This window comes from Solanum stenotomum, chromosome 1 (genome assembly GCF_019186545.1).
Source record: "Solanum stenotomum isolate F172 chromosome 1, ASM1918654v1, whole genome shotgun sequence".
Classification (NCBI taxonomy): Eukaryota; Viridiplantae; Streptophyta; class Magnoliopsida; order Solanales; family Solanaceae; genus Solanum; species Solanum stenotomum.
The window spans coordinates 192,267-208,335 of record NC_064282.1 but is presented as its reverse complement, the minus strand read 5'-3'; the positions used below and the strand labels follow the sequence as shown (position 1 = coordinate 208,335).

The 16,069-nt window shown below is 35.5% G+C and overlaps 1 protein-coding gene across 3 annotated transcripts; it reads right to left on the bottom strand.

The window, feature by feature from the left end:
- Nucleotides 1–96: 96 nt before the first annotated feature.
- Nucleotides 97–13,341, bottom strand: LOC125878410 (damage-control phosphatase At2g17340-like). 3 transcript variants are annotated; one of them, XR_007447752.1, is made up of 13 exons: nt 13,087–13,341; nt 12,934–12,999; nt 12,725–12,791; nt 12,561–12,629; nt 11,784–11,924; nt 9,883–10,011; nt 9,291–9,377; nt 8,342–8,416; nt 8,115–8,192; nt 7,590–7,667; nt 805–848; nt 560–622; nt 254–355 (listed from the first exon to the last, which is right to left on the bottom strand). XR_007447752.1 is itself a non-coding variant. In XM_049559668.1 (12 exons), the coding sequence occupies exons 1-12, from the start codon at nt 13,245–13,247 to the stop codon at nt 275–277; spliced, it is 1,011 nt and encodes a 336-aa protein (XP_049415625.1). In that variant the 5' UTR covers nt 13,248–13,341; the 3' UTR covers nt 97–274. The 3 variants fall into 3 exon arrangements, 2 of the variants coding, with proteins under 2 accessions (XP_049415625.1, XP_049415619.1); XM_049559668.1 differs by lacking the exon at nt 805–848 and having other exon boundaries at nt 97–355; nt 13,171–13,341; XM_049559662.1 differs by lacking the exon at nt 805–848 and having other exon boundaries at nt 97–355; nt 13,087–13,340.
- Between the last annotated feature and the right edge of the window lie 2,728 nt (nt 13,342–16,069).

Here is a 16,069-nt window from a genome sequence, read left to right as displayed (position 1 = left end):
CTTGTAGCTTACCAGTTACCACTAAGCGCTAGAACAACTATTAGGTCAAGTTGGCATGCCCTTCACCACATGTTTGCAATAGCAATAGATAATAGGAAACTAACAATCTTAAACCAGCTTCTGCAGTATTCTTACTGGTGATGTCCACTAAAATTTCTTCAATAATTTTAGTTTGTGCCTTGATCTTGCAAGTGATATCAACCAAATAGTTTTACAACATTTTTTTTGTTGTTGAATGTGCCTATTGTGGGATATAAGTAGTCAATAACTACATCTATTCCAAGACCTCGTTATATTTGAACACGCAATCATAAAGCCTTCCTCCAAGAAACTCAACAACCTCTGGGTGCTTCACCTGAAAACACAAGAAAAAAAGGACCGAGAAGTATGAATATTATAATCATCAGGTTAGATATCCCCACCCTCCAACCGGATTTAGTGATAAGGCCCCTCAGAAAGGGAGTTCATCCCTTCTTTGTTCCCTGTAGAAGCCAGAAGGTGAAGACGGCCACGGTTGGGTGGATGGGTTTGGCGTGCACATCTATTAATAAGGCATTACCATTCCAATCTTCAGGGAATCACATCTGAATTGAGCATAAAGATTTGTCTCTATACCACGGCCCTGGCAAAAGAAATCAATGTGGTAGCAAAACAAGAGATTTTATGAAAATTACAATTCTTAAATATGCACTTGAAGAATTTTGCACGTACAAAGTTGAACAGAAATGTTATTCGTTTTTGATATTGTCAAATGCCTATATGAAAGCAGCCCAGAAGAAAGGTAATTTACAAGTTCCAAGGTACCTGAGGAAGAACTACCACCTCAGTCTTAATCCATGTGAAACGATCTGGTTGTTAAGTCAAATCAGTTGCTAGTCAGGTAATAATTCTCTTTTTGAAACCTGAAAATACAGGAAAACTATTTGCTACATACACAATACTGCTCCAATCAGAAACTCCAAATTAGGAAGGTAATGAGGGTATGTCAAGTGGAAACCCTTTTGCACTTGCCTAGAACAAGGATACTTTCACCTGAAAACATATGCATTCACTGAAACACGAACAGACTGTTGATTTCAGACCGCAGAAACATTAAAAAGTAAAAGAGTGACTGGGTTTTTTGAGAAAAGGCAACTTGTATTATTAACAAAGGAATACTCAGGACATATTCAAGTAATACTTACAATCGGAGATACAAAAGTGTTGTTGTTTTCCTACAAACTCATTAAGAATTCTAAGATACTAGGGATATCCTCATCTTCATGAGGATATTCATGTTTACACCAAAAATAGAAAAGAGCTAAACAACTCAGCTTCATCTTCTCCATAGAGCAGCTCTTGTTCTCAAAACATCTCTGATTCCTTTCCAGCCAAATAGTCCACCAAATGCAAGCTGGGACAATCTTCCATCTCTCCCTGTGCCCCGACTAATTTCCTTCCCGATTCCAACATGCCAAAGCTTCCTTTATGTTTCCTGACATAGACCAACTGATGCCCCTTATATTGATGAAAATCTGCCAAAGTTTCATTGTCTCCTTACAGTGTAAAAAGAGATTATTTATTGTCTCTGCCTCGCATTCACAAAAAAAAAACATCTAGAGCACAAATGGAGGCCCTTCTTCATACGGTTATCCTGCGTGAGAACAACCCGTTTTGCTAATAGCCAAGTAAAACAAGCCACCTGAAGGGCACTTTAATTTTCCAGATCATTTTTCATGGCCAGTAGCTTGGTTGAGTGTGTGTCCTCTGGGAGTTTCTGTAAGCTCCTCCAATTGAGAATCTCCCATGTTTATCTGGAGCCCATAATAGTTTGTTTTCACTGTTATTGAGTTCCTTGCATCATTCCAGGATATTCAGAAATTCAACCATGCTATTCACCTCCCAATCATTTAAAGGTCTCCTGAACCTTAAGTTCCAACCCTGAGCATCTCTCATTTCTTTGACAGTGGCCACTTTTTGTAGACTTAAGCTGAATAGGTCAAGGAAACTAGTTTTGAGTGAATCCTGTCCCACCCAAACTTCCTCCCAAAGCAGAGTTTTTCCACCATCTCCTATCTTAATTATGCACTTGTTTATAAGTTTTGGACATAGATTCCTAATTGTCCTCCACACTCCAGTGCCATATGGTTGTGTTGCTATGTTGTTGATCCACCTTGTATCCATTCCATATCTGGCATTAATGGTATCTTTCCACAGCGGTTGTTCTTGTGATGAAAATCTCCACAGCCATTTCATTAGCAACTTGTGGTTTTGTAATTTCAGATTCCTTGTTCCTAGTTCCCCTTTTTTTTGTTGACAAACTTCATCCCACTTGACCAAGTGAACCTTGTGCTAATTAGGATTACAGTTGCCTTGCCAAAGAAAATTTCTTCTAATGCCATCTAATCTCTCTTACACTTGCTGGCATAGGGTACACAGACATCATGTAGGTAGGCAAAGCATCAAGAACACTGTTGATGAGAGTAACTCTGCCACCCAGGGATAAATACTGACTTTTCCAGTTGGCAAGCTTCTTCTCGCATTTCTCTAGTACATTATTCTATATGCCTTTTGATTTGCTCTTATCTCCCAGAGGCATTCCCAAATATATTGTGGGCAGCTCCCATATCTTTCATCCCAAAATATTTGCCTGCCTGTCAATCTTAGGTACCTCATTCACTGGATTAATGAAACTTTTGCCCCAATTGATGTGTAGACTTGAGGTTGCTTCAAACAATTTCAGTATTATTCTTAAAACCTTCAGTTGGCTGATGTCTGCATCACAAAATATTAGAGTGTCATCTGCATATTGGAGATGTGAGATGGCGAAACTGTCTATCCTCCATGTGTTTGTTTGGGCTGTTCTTAGCATATCATTGAGACCCTCCATTGCCCAAATAAAGAGAAAAGGAGATAATGGATCCCCTTGTCTCAGGCCTCTCTCAGATGAGAAGAAACTTGTAGGAGAGTCATTAATCAAAACTGAAAATTTCACTATAGTGGTGCAAGATTTGATCCTGTTTATCCATCTTTCCCCAAAACCCATGTTTTCCAAAGTCTTCCATAGGAAACCCCAATTTAAGTGGTCATAGGCTTTCTCTATATCCAGCTTACAAAGAATGTTTGGGACCTTGCTAATTTGCCTCACATCTACACATTCGTTGGCAATCACAATAGCATCCATGATCTTCCTACCCTTGATAAATTCCATCAGATGTGTATCTACTAGTTTTGATACGAATTTTTTCAGCCTCTCAGTGAACACTTTTGAGATGATCTTATATATGCTTCCTATTAAGCTATGAAGGTGGCATTGACTTTCAAAAATGTACCGAACTGCTGCCACTACTTTGCTTACTATTTCCCAACAATTGGTGAAAAATGTCATGGTGAATCCATCCGGTCCAGGTGCCTTGTCTTGCGCACATGCCATCACACATTCTTTGATCTCAGCCTCACTAAATTGACATTGTATCATTAAATTGTCTTCTTCACTGATAACCGTACCTCATCTATGGTTAGGGGAGGATCTATGAAGGCTCGTGGGGCCCACAAGCTCTGATGGAAACACACTCTCTCTCTCTCTCTCTCTCTCTCTCTCTATATATATATATATATATATATATATATATATATATAACATATAAATAACTAACGTGCCACCCAATGGAACAAAGTACTATGTGGTGCCAGTGGCATAGGATCAAACATTGTCCGCGGAGGTCACAGGATCGAATCATGCTGGCTGCTTTCTTTTCGTCAACACATCCACTCAATCCCTTTGATTCCTAACTCAAGACCACGCAACATCTGTCTGTATCGTTATCCGTATTTCCAAAAATCAAAAAATGAAAAATAAGTTTCTGAATCACTCCAAAAGGGTTTTATAAGGTCAAGTATGAGTCTGTTTGCTAGCCCTATCCTTCTCGTCAAGAAAAAGGACAATACATGGTGTATGTGCATTGATTATAGAGGTCTCAACCAAATCACTATTCCAGATAAGTACCCAATTCCAAATATTGATGAGCTTTTTGACGAACTGCATGAAGCAACTATTTTTTCAAAGATTGATTTTCATTCTGGTTACCACCAGATACGTGTCGATCCTGCCGACATTCATGAAATTGCTTTTCGTACTCACTCTGGTCATTTATGAGTTCACTGTTGTGCCCTTTGGTCTCACTAATGCTCCTTCAACTTTCCAATGTGCTATGAATGATTTGTTCCGATCACACCTACGTAAATTTATTCTTGTATTCTTTGATGACATCTTGGTATACAGTCAGACCATTGAGCAACATATCAATCACTTGGAACTTGCTCTCCAACTTCTGAGAGATAACTATTTCTATGCCAAAACTTCTAAATGCTCATTTGGGCAAATCCACATTTCTTTTTTGGGTCATGTGATTTCAAAAAAAAAAGGGTTGGTGTTGATCGGGATAAAGTTCAAGTTGTCTTGGAGTGGCCAGTACCAATTAATGTGAAGGAGTTACGTGGATTTCTTTGGTTAACAGGTTATTATTGCAGATTAGTGAAGGGTTATGGAATGATGGCTCGACCACTCATGAACTTACCAAGAAAAATGCTTTTCAATGGTCGAACTCAGCTGAGAATACTTCTAAAGCAAGCCCTAACAATTGTTCCAGTACTACAACTTTCAGATTTCACTCAACCATTTGTGGTGCTTCAAAAGGAATAGGGGCTATTCTTCTTCAGGATGACCATCCTATTGCTTATTTTAGTAAGGGACTTTCTTTTTCCAGTCGTTTGAAGTCAACTTATGACCGCGAATTGCTTGCTCTTGTTTTAGCTTTGCAGAAATGGAAACACTACCTCCTGGGCCATCATTTTTTATGTCCAAACAGATCATTGCAGCCTCAAGTATCTTCTTTCCCGGCATATTACTACTAATGAGCAGCAAAGATTATAAATGAAATTGCTTCCCTTCGACTTCACAATTGTTTACAAAGCTGGAAAAGACAATTTGGAAGTTGATTCTCTTTCAAGGAGGCCATTAAATGCTGAATTTCTGGCTCTTGCTATTCCTGTGCCAATGGATTTTTCCAATTGGCAAAATGCTCTCCAAGCAGATACATATACTCATGAGAATTGAGATTATCCAAGCCATTCACCATGATCCTTCCTTACAACCAAATTTTCATCTTGTGGAGAAACTTTATTTCAAGGAAAGGTTGGTCGTTCTGGATCAATCTTCTATTCAACAAAAGCTTTTCTCAGAGTCTCATGACACACCTTCTGCCAAGCATGGAGGATATTTGAAAACCTTGAAGCGCCTCTCCTCCAACTTTTCCTGGCCAAGGATGTAGCATGATGTTAAGATCTTTGTTCAGAACTGTTTGGTTTGTCAACAAGCCAAATTACCAAGCTCTAGCACCTGTTGGACTTCTACAACCCTTGCCTATACCTAATAGAATTTGGGAAGATATCTCACTTGACTTCATTGTAGGACTTCCCAAATCGGGTGGTTCTGATACAATTTTGGTTGTCGTAGATCGTCTCAGGAAGTATTCTCATTTCATCCCACTTTCTCACCCATATACTGCTAAGATTGTTGCTAAGATTTTCTACAAAGAAATTGTGCGTATTCACGGCATTCCTCGGTCAATCCTATCTTATTGGGATGTTATCTTTCTCAGTGCTTTTTGGCAGGAGCTTTTTCGACTTAGCCAGACAAGGCTAAGAATGGGTACATCTTACCATCCACAATCTGATGGACAAGCAGAGGTGGTTAACAGATGCTTGGAATCGTATTTACGATGCTTTGTTATGGAGCAGCCTCGTACATGGAGTCAGTTTCTACCATGGGCAGAGTTTTCTTTTAACACGGGCTTCCACTCATCCATAGAAACTACCCCATTCAAGGTTGTTTATGGTAGGGACCCTCCATCCATTTCTCCTTTTGTTCATGGAGAAACACGCATTGCTGAACTTGAAGAACAACTTTTGAATTGTGATGCCATGCTAAAAATTCTCAAGGATAACCTTTTAAAGGCTCAAACTCGAATGAAACAACAAGCTAATTCTCATCGTCGAGATGTTACCTTTCAAGTTGGAGATTCTGTCTTTCTACGTGTTTAGCCTTACCGTCAACGTTCTTTGGCTCATCGCAGGTGCAAAAAATTGTCACCTCGATTTTTTGGACCATATAAAATTGTACGATGTGTTGGACCATATAAAATTGCACGATGTAGCTTATGAACTGGAGCTTCCTGCTTCCTCCAAAGTACATCCGATTTTTCATGTATCTTTGCTCCGTCCAGCTCATGGTCAACAAGTTGTTATACAACCAGCCCCTCCTCCTCTTGCACAATATCTCCTGCCAAGATTCTTGCACATCGATGGGTCAAAGAAGCTGGTTCTTTTTTGGAACTGCTCGTTCACTGGGTTGACCGTCCGCTTGAAGAAGCTAGTTGGGAAAACTATGATCTCATTGCAGATCAGTTTCCTACTTTTCAGGGAGGATGCACTGATACGAATGCTCCTTTAAGGACTTACTCTAGAAGAAATGTGGAGATAATCTTAGTTTATCTGTCTTAAGCTTCTTTGTTTTATATAGGATAAAATAATAAGCAGTAATTATCTATAGTAGTTATAAGTAGAAGTTATTACCAGCAGCAGTAATCTACAGCAGTAACTGTTACTATCTCTATCTATTAGGAGTTATCTTTATGTTTATTATAAATACTAGTTTTTTTGACAGTGTATTTTAGGAGAATTCTGCAGAAGAAATAAATTATTATTTCCTTTGAATCTGGAGATTTGTCCAATCCATAATGCAGTGTTTAAGACTTAATTAGTTCCAAGTTCAAGTTCTAATTTCAAGTTCAAGTCTAAGTTCAACTTCAAATTCTAAGTTCACGTTCTAAGTTCAAGTTCAAGCTCAAGTTCTAATTTCAAGTTCAATTCAAGTTCTAAGTTCAAGTTCAAATTCTAATTTCAAGTTCAAGTTCTAAGTTCAAGTTCAAATTCTAAGTTCAAGTTCTAATTTCAAGTTCAAGTCTAAGTTCAACTTCAAAATATACTTTGTTTGGTCTAATTAAGTTCAATTAGTTCAAGATCTACAAAGTTAAAGCCTAATTAATTAATCATTCTTGCACTTCATTTAACTAGTAAAGTTTCATTTTCATCTCGTTTCAGTTTAGTTTCTATCAGATTCCCACCAACATAAGCATCATCGCCAGTCCTATGCCTAAAACTTTTTTTGAGTATTGGTAACAAAGTCCTATGCCTAAATCTTACTGCATGCCCTCAATAAATAGCCACTTGCAACCAATATTTTCTTCCATTTGAACTGATTTTAATAATCCTGCTAGTTGCTTTAATTGGTGCAATTGTTGTAGCTCGTCCATAAAAAAAAATCTATTAAAACATGGAACCTAGTGCAACAGCAAGCACCAGTTTAACTTGGGAGGTGGTGATTTAGTAGGGGTATTATCTCAATTCCAATAAAAATGCAATCGCGTAAAGTATGACTTGGTGATCAGAACATATGTGGATAGAACTTATGACGTATATTACTGATGGTATTAAGATATGAAACAAAAGCTGTGGTTACAGTAACAAAGCATTGACAGCAAAAGACTCACCATGCCTTCCAGAATGACAAGGTCAGCATCGCTTGCCAAGTCGGCAAGCTCTTGTGATATTCCCGTAAGATCAATAACCTGTAGTCACAGTGAAGTAAGACTGTCAATTAAGGTGGAGCATCCAGATATATTCATAAGTTCTGGAGACAGTACCATTTTTTGGCAAATGAGTAACTCTACTTTTATTTTGTTACTTATGATGCATTGAATATTCGAGAACATATAATTTTGGGGATTTAACTAATTGTTATAAATGCTGGCATCAGACTTCAATTTACTTAATAAGAATTTGTGAAAGGGATAGCTGCTCAAATAATAGCTTGAGCGAAGATTAACAAGCTAGAAAGTAGAAATTTGTGAGGCCAATGCTCGACTCTCGTCAAAAACCTCAATTTAGAGGGGCTATCTAAAGTTTAGAAGTCACAGGATTCCACCCTTTCTAAAATTTTTGAAGTGGAGGTAATGGGTGGGGGGACTGGGGACAGTTCATCATGCAAATGAAGTAGATAAGTGACTGTCCCTTACTGGTAAATCGTTTCCAGAATTTGCAACTAAAAGGTTGGATGTGTCCACACCTACAAGCTTCCCCTGCTCATCTTTTAACTGTTAATAAGCAAAAATCCATGTTCATTAAACCTAAAGTAGGTAAAATTGAAAGCATCAAAATTTGATTAATAAGCAAAAATACATGTTCATTAAACCTAAAGTAGGTAAAATTGAAAGCATCAAAATTTGAATAACATTTCTACCACCTTAGATATTATCTCTACCAACTCAGGGTAAGTAACATCGTTAATAGAAGGCAAGTCATTAGCTGCCAAAATAACCTGCAAAGACAAAAAAAAATTGCCAATGTCATTACAAGGAGAGCTTAATTGAGTTGTGAGCACTCAAATACAGCCAATGTCTAATCCAATCTGACGCACCTTCATATAATTATCAAGTCTATGAATATGAAAACTGCTAACTTATGATGAAGCTTTATTCATACTTAAAATCTGGTTTATTGAATTTTTAACTATATGGCTATAGCCTCAGAGTTTGTGTCCAGTAACTTCTTAACCTCATTGGATTGAGGGAATAGAAATAAGACAATAATAATAGCCTCAAGGCACCAAATTTCTTTTTTCTTTATAAACATTTGGAATACGAAACACCTATGAGATTATTATAGATAATTGGATACTCTATTACTCTTCGTAGGTAATTGCATTTTTGTGTAGATTCTCTACTTTATGATAAACCACTTGTACGAGGCACTCCCTAAATTTATCAATACAAATTATTACCTTATGAAGAAGAAAAAAAGTGCCACAAGTACAATTCAGGCATAAGAGTATCACAGAACACCTATTCACCTAATGTTGTACTGAAAAATAAACCACATCCATTTGACTGAATGCAGCTAAGAAAAGAGCATTAGAAGAGGATAAATTAACTCTCTTAGATACAGAAAACAGCATGTTAAAATATTTAGTGTTGTTAACTATAATTAATATCTACAGAACTGAGCATATTAAAGATGCCTGTATAATGGCAACTTTACTACTATAAAAAAAATGCCTATAAAATGGCATTTTAAATTTGCAATGTAGTCAAAATAGATTATGTAATCTATCTTTTCTTTTTCAGTTTAGTGAACAGTGAACTCTAGAAAATTTCCATTTTATGTGCAAGAGAGAAACAAGACTCCCAAGTAACCTGTGTCCCATGACGAAGTAATTCTCTCGTAAATGGCAGAATGCCCAGAATAATATCTGCACCAGAATTATCCACAAAGATTACAGCCTGTATAGGAGTAAGCAAGTCAGTGAACCAGCATACATCAAACGCATGGGCGGAGCCAGGAATTTCACAAAGGGTGTCCAGAAATAGCACAATAAAAGATCTTTTCAAAAAGTAGAACTAGTGAGATTCAAACACACAAGCACTTCCTCTTTCCAAGGAGGTGAAACCACTGGGCTATAACAGTTTGTTATGTTAAGAGTGTCTAAATTATGTTATTTTATCATTTTTTGTTTCATTTTACTTGTATATACGATATTTTTTTTCGACAAATTGGACACCTTGACCACCATGTGGCTACGCCACTGAATTCAAACGCATCGGATATTTGTCATAAACAAGTAAAACATAAAGCCCAGTGGAGAAGATAAGTTTCACATATGGTTAACTACTAGCCTTTTTCCATGATTTTCTGCTCCATTTTGTTATGAAAGAATATTTGTCATAAACAAATAAAAACATAAAGCCCAGTGGAAAAGATAACTTTCACATATGTTTAACTACTAACCTTTTTCCATGATTCTCTGGTCCATTTTGTTATGAAAGTATCCAAGTCATCAATAACCCAAGGTCGAGGAACGAGGTTTTGGCAACTAGCTAAAAAAGAAATGCCATCCCTTGAAAATAGCTCCGCAAGCTTCAAAAAAATATTCATTAAGAACAATTGATTCAACCTTGAAAATGGTCATTTTCTAAATGCTAGTTGTGATTTAAGCAAGATTAAGGGTATCAATCTATCAATTTGGAAAGATTTTTAGCATGTGGAAGAGTCTGAATAGATTCTATTAACTCCGGAAGTAAAACTCTTCAGAGACTTGGATTAAGTATGCATTTGTGTGCATCAACTTCTACTTTTTCAAGGAGTGCATTTTGAAATCAGTTTGAATTATCAGTTTGCGATGGTTTCTTTGGTCCTGTGATTAATTGTTTGATTGTGTAGCTAACAATTAAGTTCTATCTACTATCTAATAAACATACTTGGGAGTTGGGAAAGGTGTTGTCTTAGAGAAAGGATAACAAGAGTGAGATCTAATTCCCTAAAGGTAGGACAAGGATTTGCGACTAGGATAGGAATATACCTAGCTGCCGCATTCAATTAATCCTAAACATTATGCATTCTTGAGAGATCAATTCTATAGGAATAAAGACGATGATCTATTTTTTTGATGACAAGGGAAACCCGCAGCCGCTACCCTTTGGGTGCCCACAGGGTAAAACCCTCGCTCCTATGCAATAGCTCGCAAACCACATAGGAGAGGTAACCCGCACTAGGCAAGCCTGGTGCAACGAGCTCGACCCAGAAGGCAAACCATTGCTTTCGCTGGCAAGGGGTTTCGAACTTGAGACCTCCAACATCGAAGTCCCAAGCTCAAACCATTGGGCCACCCCGAAGGGTATAAAGATGATGATCTATTTTGAATAGGTGAGTAGTAATTCGGGAGAATCTACGAGTATTAATGATCCGGTAATTAGCAATCATCAATAATTCAGATTAGGAGGAAGTATTTTGATACCTCAATAGGATTGGTGACCCAACCACAACCCTGGAATGCTCATCTCTCTATGTAAATTCTAAAGTGTGAAATCACGTCATAGATTACTTGTTAGCATAAATAATCTAGTTTTAATTTTTGTAGTAGTTTATAATCAAATCAACTTTGGGAAAAAATACTTGTTTAATTAATTAGTAATAGTGAAGTCTAATTGAGTCACTATATTACTAGGCAACCATGTGCGCCTGCGTATGCCTTTGGGAGCCACAAGTGGTCACCATAATACTCAAAATATTTAGAAAGGTCCCAAAATTGGTTAATGGAAATAGTATTTAGTTTTTTTATCAAGAATAGCATTATATTTAGTTTACATCACTCGGTTCACTGTCATTGCATATAATACAAATATACAACATGGCCAAACTCGTGATGAAGATGAATTGACTCTTTGTGATAGTGGTGAATAAATCAGTGATCACTTGCTCTTGCCACATTCCTATTGAGGTTAAATTACTTTAAAGAGCTTAAAAATGTCTTCTTTCAAGATGAACCCAATGACAAAGCACATGTTATAATAAACACAAATTTTAGTTCTTAAATTACGCGCTTTTGAGAAGCTCTTGCCACATAATTTTTTAGTTCTTTTTTTATCCAGACCCTCCTTCGAACACCACGCACAGCAGAAACTTAGTGCACCGATCTCCCCGCACCACCACCCACGACCATGGTATATGAGTACTCTTGCCATATAATCAAAGGCACAAATCTTATATGCATACATTTCTTTGTTGAGGGAGGAGTCATCGAATAAAGGGCATGGCATACCTCGGCAAGTCATGGCAAGTCAGAGGTACAATTTAATGTTAAGTACATATATATTTCTTTATATATGAGTCATCTATGAAACATTACCTACCTGTGCCGAGCCAAGATCAAATAGGTTTCCTGCAAAAATCCCTTTGACCAAGTTCTCCATACGCTTAGCTTCATCCTCAATAGCATCATTTAGATGTACCACATCCTCAAATAAGGATATAGCCTTTGCATTTTCTTCGTCCTAGTTGATTTACATAAGCCCAACAACAAAAAACAGTCAAATCTTCTACATTTTGGTTCACGTGGGATAACAGGTTAAAAAACAACAAAATGATTTTCAAATGAGCAATGAGTTTATTAATTTGACCTAAAAGTTGATCAGCAAAAATTCTCACAGGAAAATTGGGATTGCTTATTTGAACAATAAGGGATGCTCACACCAACAACAGAGACCAAAGTGTGTGTTTGCATAGTCATGCATGAAGTACTGGTTTATGGACAGAGATACTTTCCTTAAAAAAATATATCTAAATAATGTTTGGTTATAAATTGGAACAATTTTTTGGTTAGTTTTTGAAGATACGTTTGTGTGTTTGGAAAACTGATTTGACCTCTTTTTCAGTGAATTTTTCTATTCCCACTCACAAAAACTCCAAACTCTTTTTCAAGTGAAATACATGTTCAAACAAAACTTCAACTTCCAGATACCACTTTTCAACTTCAAAATGTCTTTTTTTTTTAAGTTTCAAACGTAGATGATACATGTTTTTTTATGATTGCGATAGATTTCATCTTCATTAAAGTTCTTTATATCTTTGTTGTTCATTGAGAACTTCCAATTCTAAGAAATGATGAATAAGTCAACCTGAGCACTCACCTTAACTTTTTTAAATATATCTCTGAATCCCAATTCCCTAAGCACTTGCTCCCGAAGGCGACAAAGAAGCTAAAAAGTGTACATAGAAGGAAACAGGTTAGCAAGAATAGAGAAAGGACACATAAATGATGGATCCATTTTATATAAAAATGGTTAAGACTTACAATGCCATCAGGCGGCCCTCCGTGACTTTTAGGATCTTTCTTCAAATCCTCGAGTATTTCAGTGTACCTATGAGCATCTTACTATAAATCTCCTTAAATACACAAACAGCATATTCCATAAGGAAGGTTATGCTTTAGTTTGATGAAAAAAGAGACGGAGACATGGATGGGTGAGGGTAGTAAAGAGAAAACAGGAACAAAAATGTTACCTGTGAGCAAACTTTTCGGCTCGAGAAAGAGCATCTGGAACAGTGTCATCGCTCTCGGCCCTCTTCCTGAAGTTAATTTAAAATATTTCCACAAACCAACCAAAAAAAAAAAAAAAAAAAGTGAAGGAGAGAAGTAGAGAATTGACGAAGCACCTAAAAGAAGGGATGGAATTCGTGAAGACGTGGATCCAGGAAAGCTCAGTGGGCGTTGGTTTAGTGGGATTGTTGGAAGGAAACCTGTAAGGGATGGTACATGCCCGGTAATTGCAAGTCATCAGCAACGGAAAAGGCACCAATTCCCCGGAGCTCTCCATTCTCTGCTGCTACCAAATAACCTTCTTTCTTTTTTTTTTTGGTTCAAAGCTACCAAATAACTTACTTTAACATCTCCAACCAACTCTAATAGAGAATGGATTCTGCAGCCCCTCTTTAATTAACTTTCTAGTTCTCGTCATACTCCCAATTTCACTTTTAGATTTTTTATTTTTATTTTTTTTAATTAACACATTATTTTTAATATAAGGTCATTAATTAAATCTCTAATATTTATAATTTTTTTAAAATCTAATATAATAAAAAATATTATTTGATATATATTACTTTCATCCCGAATTAATAATATTTCAATTTTTTTTAATTTTCACCATTTTGATATAATTTGATATTATTATTAATTTTCACTATAAAAAATGCACAAAAGTAAAATGATAAGATGGAAATTTTAATTTAAAAATATAATATATAACATAATAATTCAAATACAAGATAACAATACAATACATAACATAATAATTTTATCACAACAATAATTTAGTAATTCGGTAGGTCGTTTCCAAATTTAACACTATTCGGAAACAAATTAGTGTTTGATTTGGAGAATTGTTGTGGTTGTGATTGCAGTTGTGCTTGTTGATTTATGTAATTGTATTTCATGAATGATTTCACTTTTATTTGAACTATCCATTAATTTGTATACTATGGTCTGTTTGGAAAAAGCCACCTGGTAATTGTAATTGGTGTAATTACCAGACTCGTAATTATACAGTCTAGTAATTTCACTAGCCTGTTTGATTGCCTCAGTGTAATTACACATGTCATGTTTGGATGTCACAGTATAATTACACATGTTCTGTTTGGATGCATAATTGCAATCAGAAAATTATATTAAATTTTTAAAATAAAAATTAATTATTTAAAATTTATACTAGACAAATAAGAAACTTTATAAATGATAATAAATTAAATATTTAATATATATATTATTTTTTGAATATATATTAATTAATAAACACATGTTCTTAACTAATATTATGAAAAAAATAATTGATTTATAATTTTTTTAAATTAATATATTTCAATTGAATTGATCATAAAAACTAAACGTATGAAGTTTCTACGAACATCTGAAATGCATGTTTGATAAAAAGATTAATATATAAATAAAATGTCATAAATTATTAAAATGTTTGACAAAAAGATAATCTATCAAGTCTAATTTAAAAATAACTTGCAATGTAAATTCAATATTACTAAAACAAATGAAATTGAAAATATAGCATAAGTTATAAATTCAAAACAAAAAATTTAACATAATACTCTTATCGCAAATTTCAACATAGCATACATAAATATGATTTTTATTTTTATTTTTTAAAACATAAGTCTACAACGTTACTTAACAATAAAAGGGTTAAAAATACCCTTAAACTATTCGAAATAACTCATATTTACCCTTAAACTATATTTCGGCTCAAAACTACCCTTCCCGTCAAACTATTGGGTCAAAAGTGTCATTCTTATTAACTGAAGTTGTTAAACGTCATGTGGATGCCACATTGCACGCCAATAGGATTCCACTGCCACATTGACTAAAAGGAAAAAGGTCAAAAATACCCTTAAACTATCTAAAATAGCTTATATTTACCCTTAAACTATATTTCGGCTCAAAACTACTATTTCCGTCAAACTATTGGGTCAAAAGTGCCTTTTTATTAATGGAAGTTGTTAAATGTCATGTGGATGCCACATTGCACGCCAATAGGATTCCACTGCCACATAGATTAAATCCTTAAATCTTAATTACTTTTTTTCCCCTCATTTCATTATTTTCCAAAAACGATTTCACCTCTTCTCCCTCATTTCGCGGCTAGGGTTTCATAGTTTTCTTCGTCGCTAGGTTTCAAAGTGGATATTCGTGGTTGTAGATTAGTAAATATTTTTTCTTATTTTATTATGTTTACAACCATGAATATCCACTTTGAAACTCAGCCCCGAAGAAAGTTATGAAACCCTAGCCGCGAAATGAGGGGAAAGTTATGAATTCCTAACTATCATGCTTTGAAATCGTAAACATAATGAAATACGAAAACTGATTTACTAACCCACAACCACGAATATCCACTTTGAAAACCAGCCCCGCAGAAAAGCTATGAAACCCTAGCCGCGAAATGAGGGGAAGGGAAGTCATTTTCCTTCAATTCGATGAAAATGAGTTGATTTGAAAAATATTTTGCAAAACATTTAAGCCAACCAAACATGGAAAAAATTGACTCATAGTCCATTATATTTTTAGCCTAAATATATCCCTCTCATTATAATATTTGCACAAATTTACGCTAAATTTTTACGGTGGAAAAGATGACGAGCTCAAAATTAAATGAGCCCTGCATTTGATTTTCAGTCCATATATATATATATATATATTTCACGTTATATTTTCAACATGATTATGGGTGTGTTTGGTTGGATTAAATGTTTTGAAAAATATTTTCCAAATAAACTCATTTTCCTCAAATTTAAGGAAAATGATTTCCCTTCAAAACTTAAGGAAAACATTTTCCAAAACTCTCTTCCAACTTCAAATTACAATTACTTTTTTGTTGAAAAAATCAATTTATTTTGTCCCTACCTTCAAACCAGTCCCCCAACTACCCCCCCCCCCCCCAAAAAAAAATGAGTGTTTTTAAAAAATATTTTCAACTTCAAAATTTTATTTTTTCACCCCTACACTTGATCCCCCCCAACCCACCCACTCCTACATGCCACCCCTACCCAAAAAAAAATAAATTTAAGTTTGTTTTTAAAAAATATTTTCAACTTCAAAATTTCATTTTTTCACCACCCTACCCTTGACCCC

What these genes read in the sequence shown, in the direction of transcription:
- LOC125878410 (XM_049559662.1), bottom strand. Translation starts at nt 13,247, where the DNA reads ATGGAGAGCTCCGGGGAATTGGTGCCTTTTCCGTTGCTGATGACTTGC. An exon ending in GCCGAAAAGTTTGCTCACAG is followed by an intron (nt 12,792 to 12,933) that starts GTAACATTTTTG and finishes AGATGCTCATAG; the next exon opens with GTACACTGAAATACTCGAGG. An exon ending in TACTTCGTCATGGGACACAG is followed by an intron (nt 8,417 to 9,290) that starts GTTACTTGGGAG and finishes TTGTCTTTGCAG; the next exon opens with GTTATTTTGGCAGCTAATGA.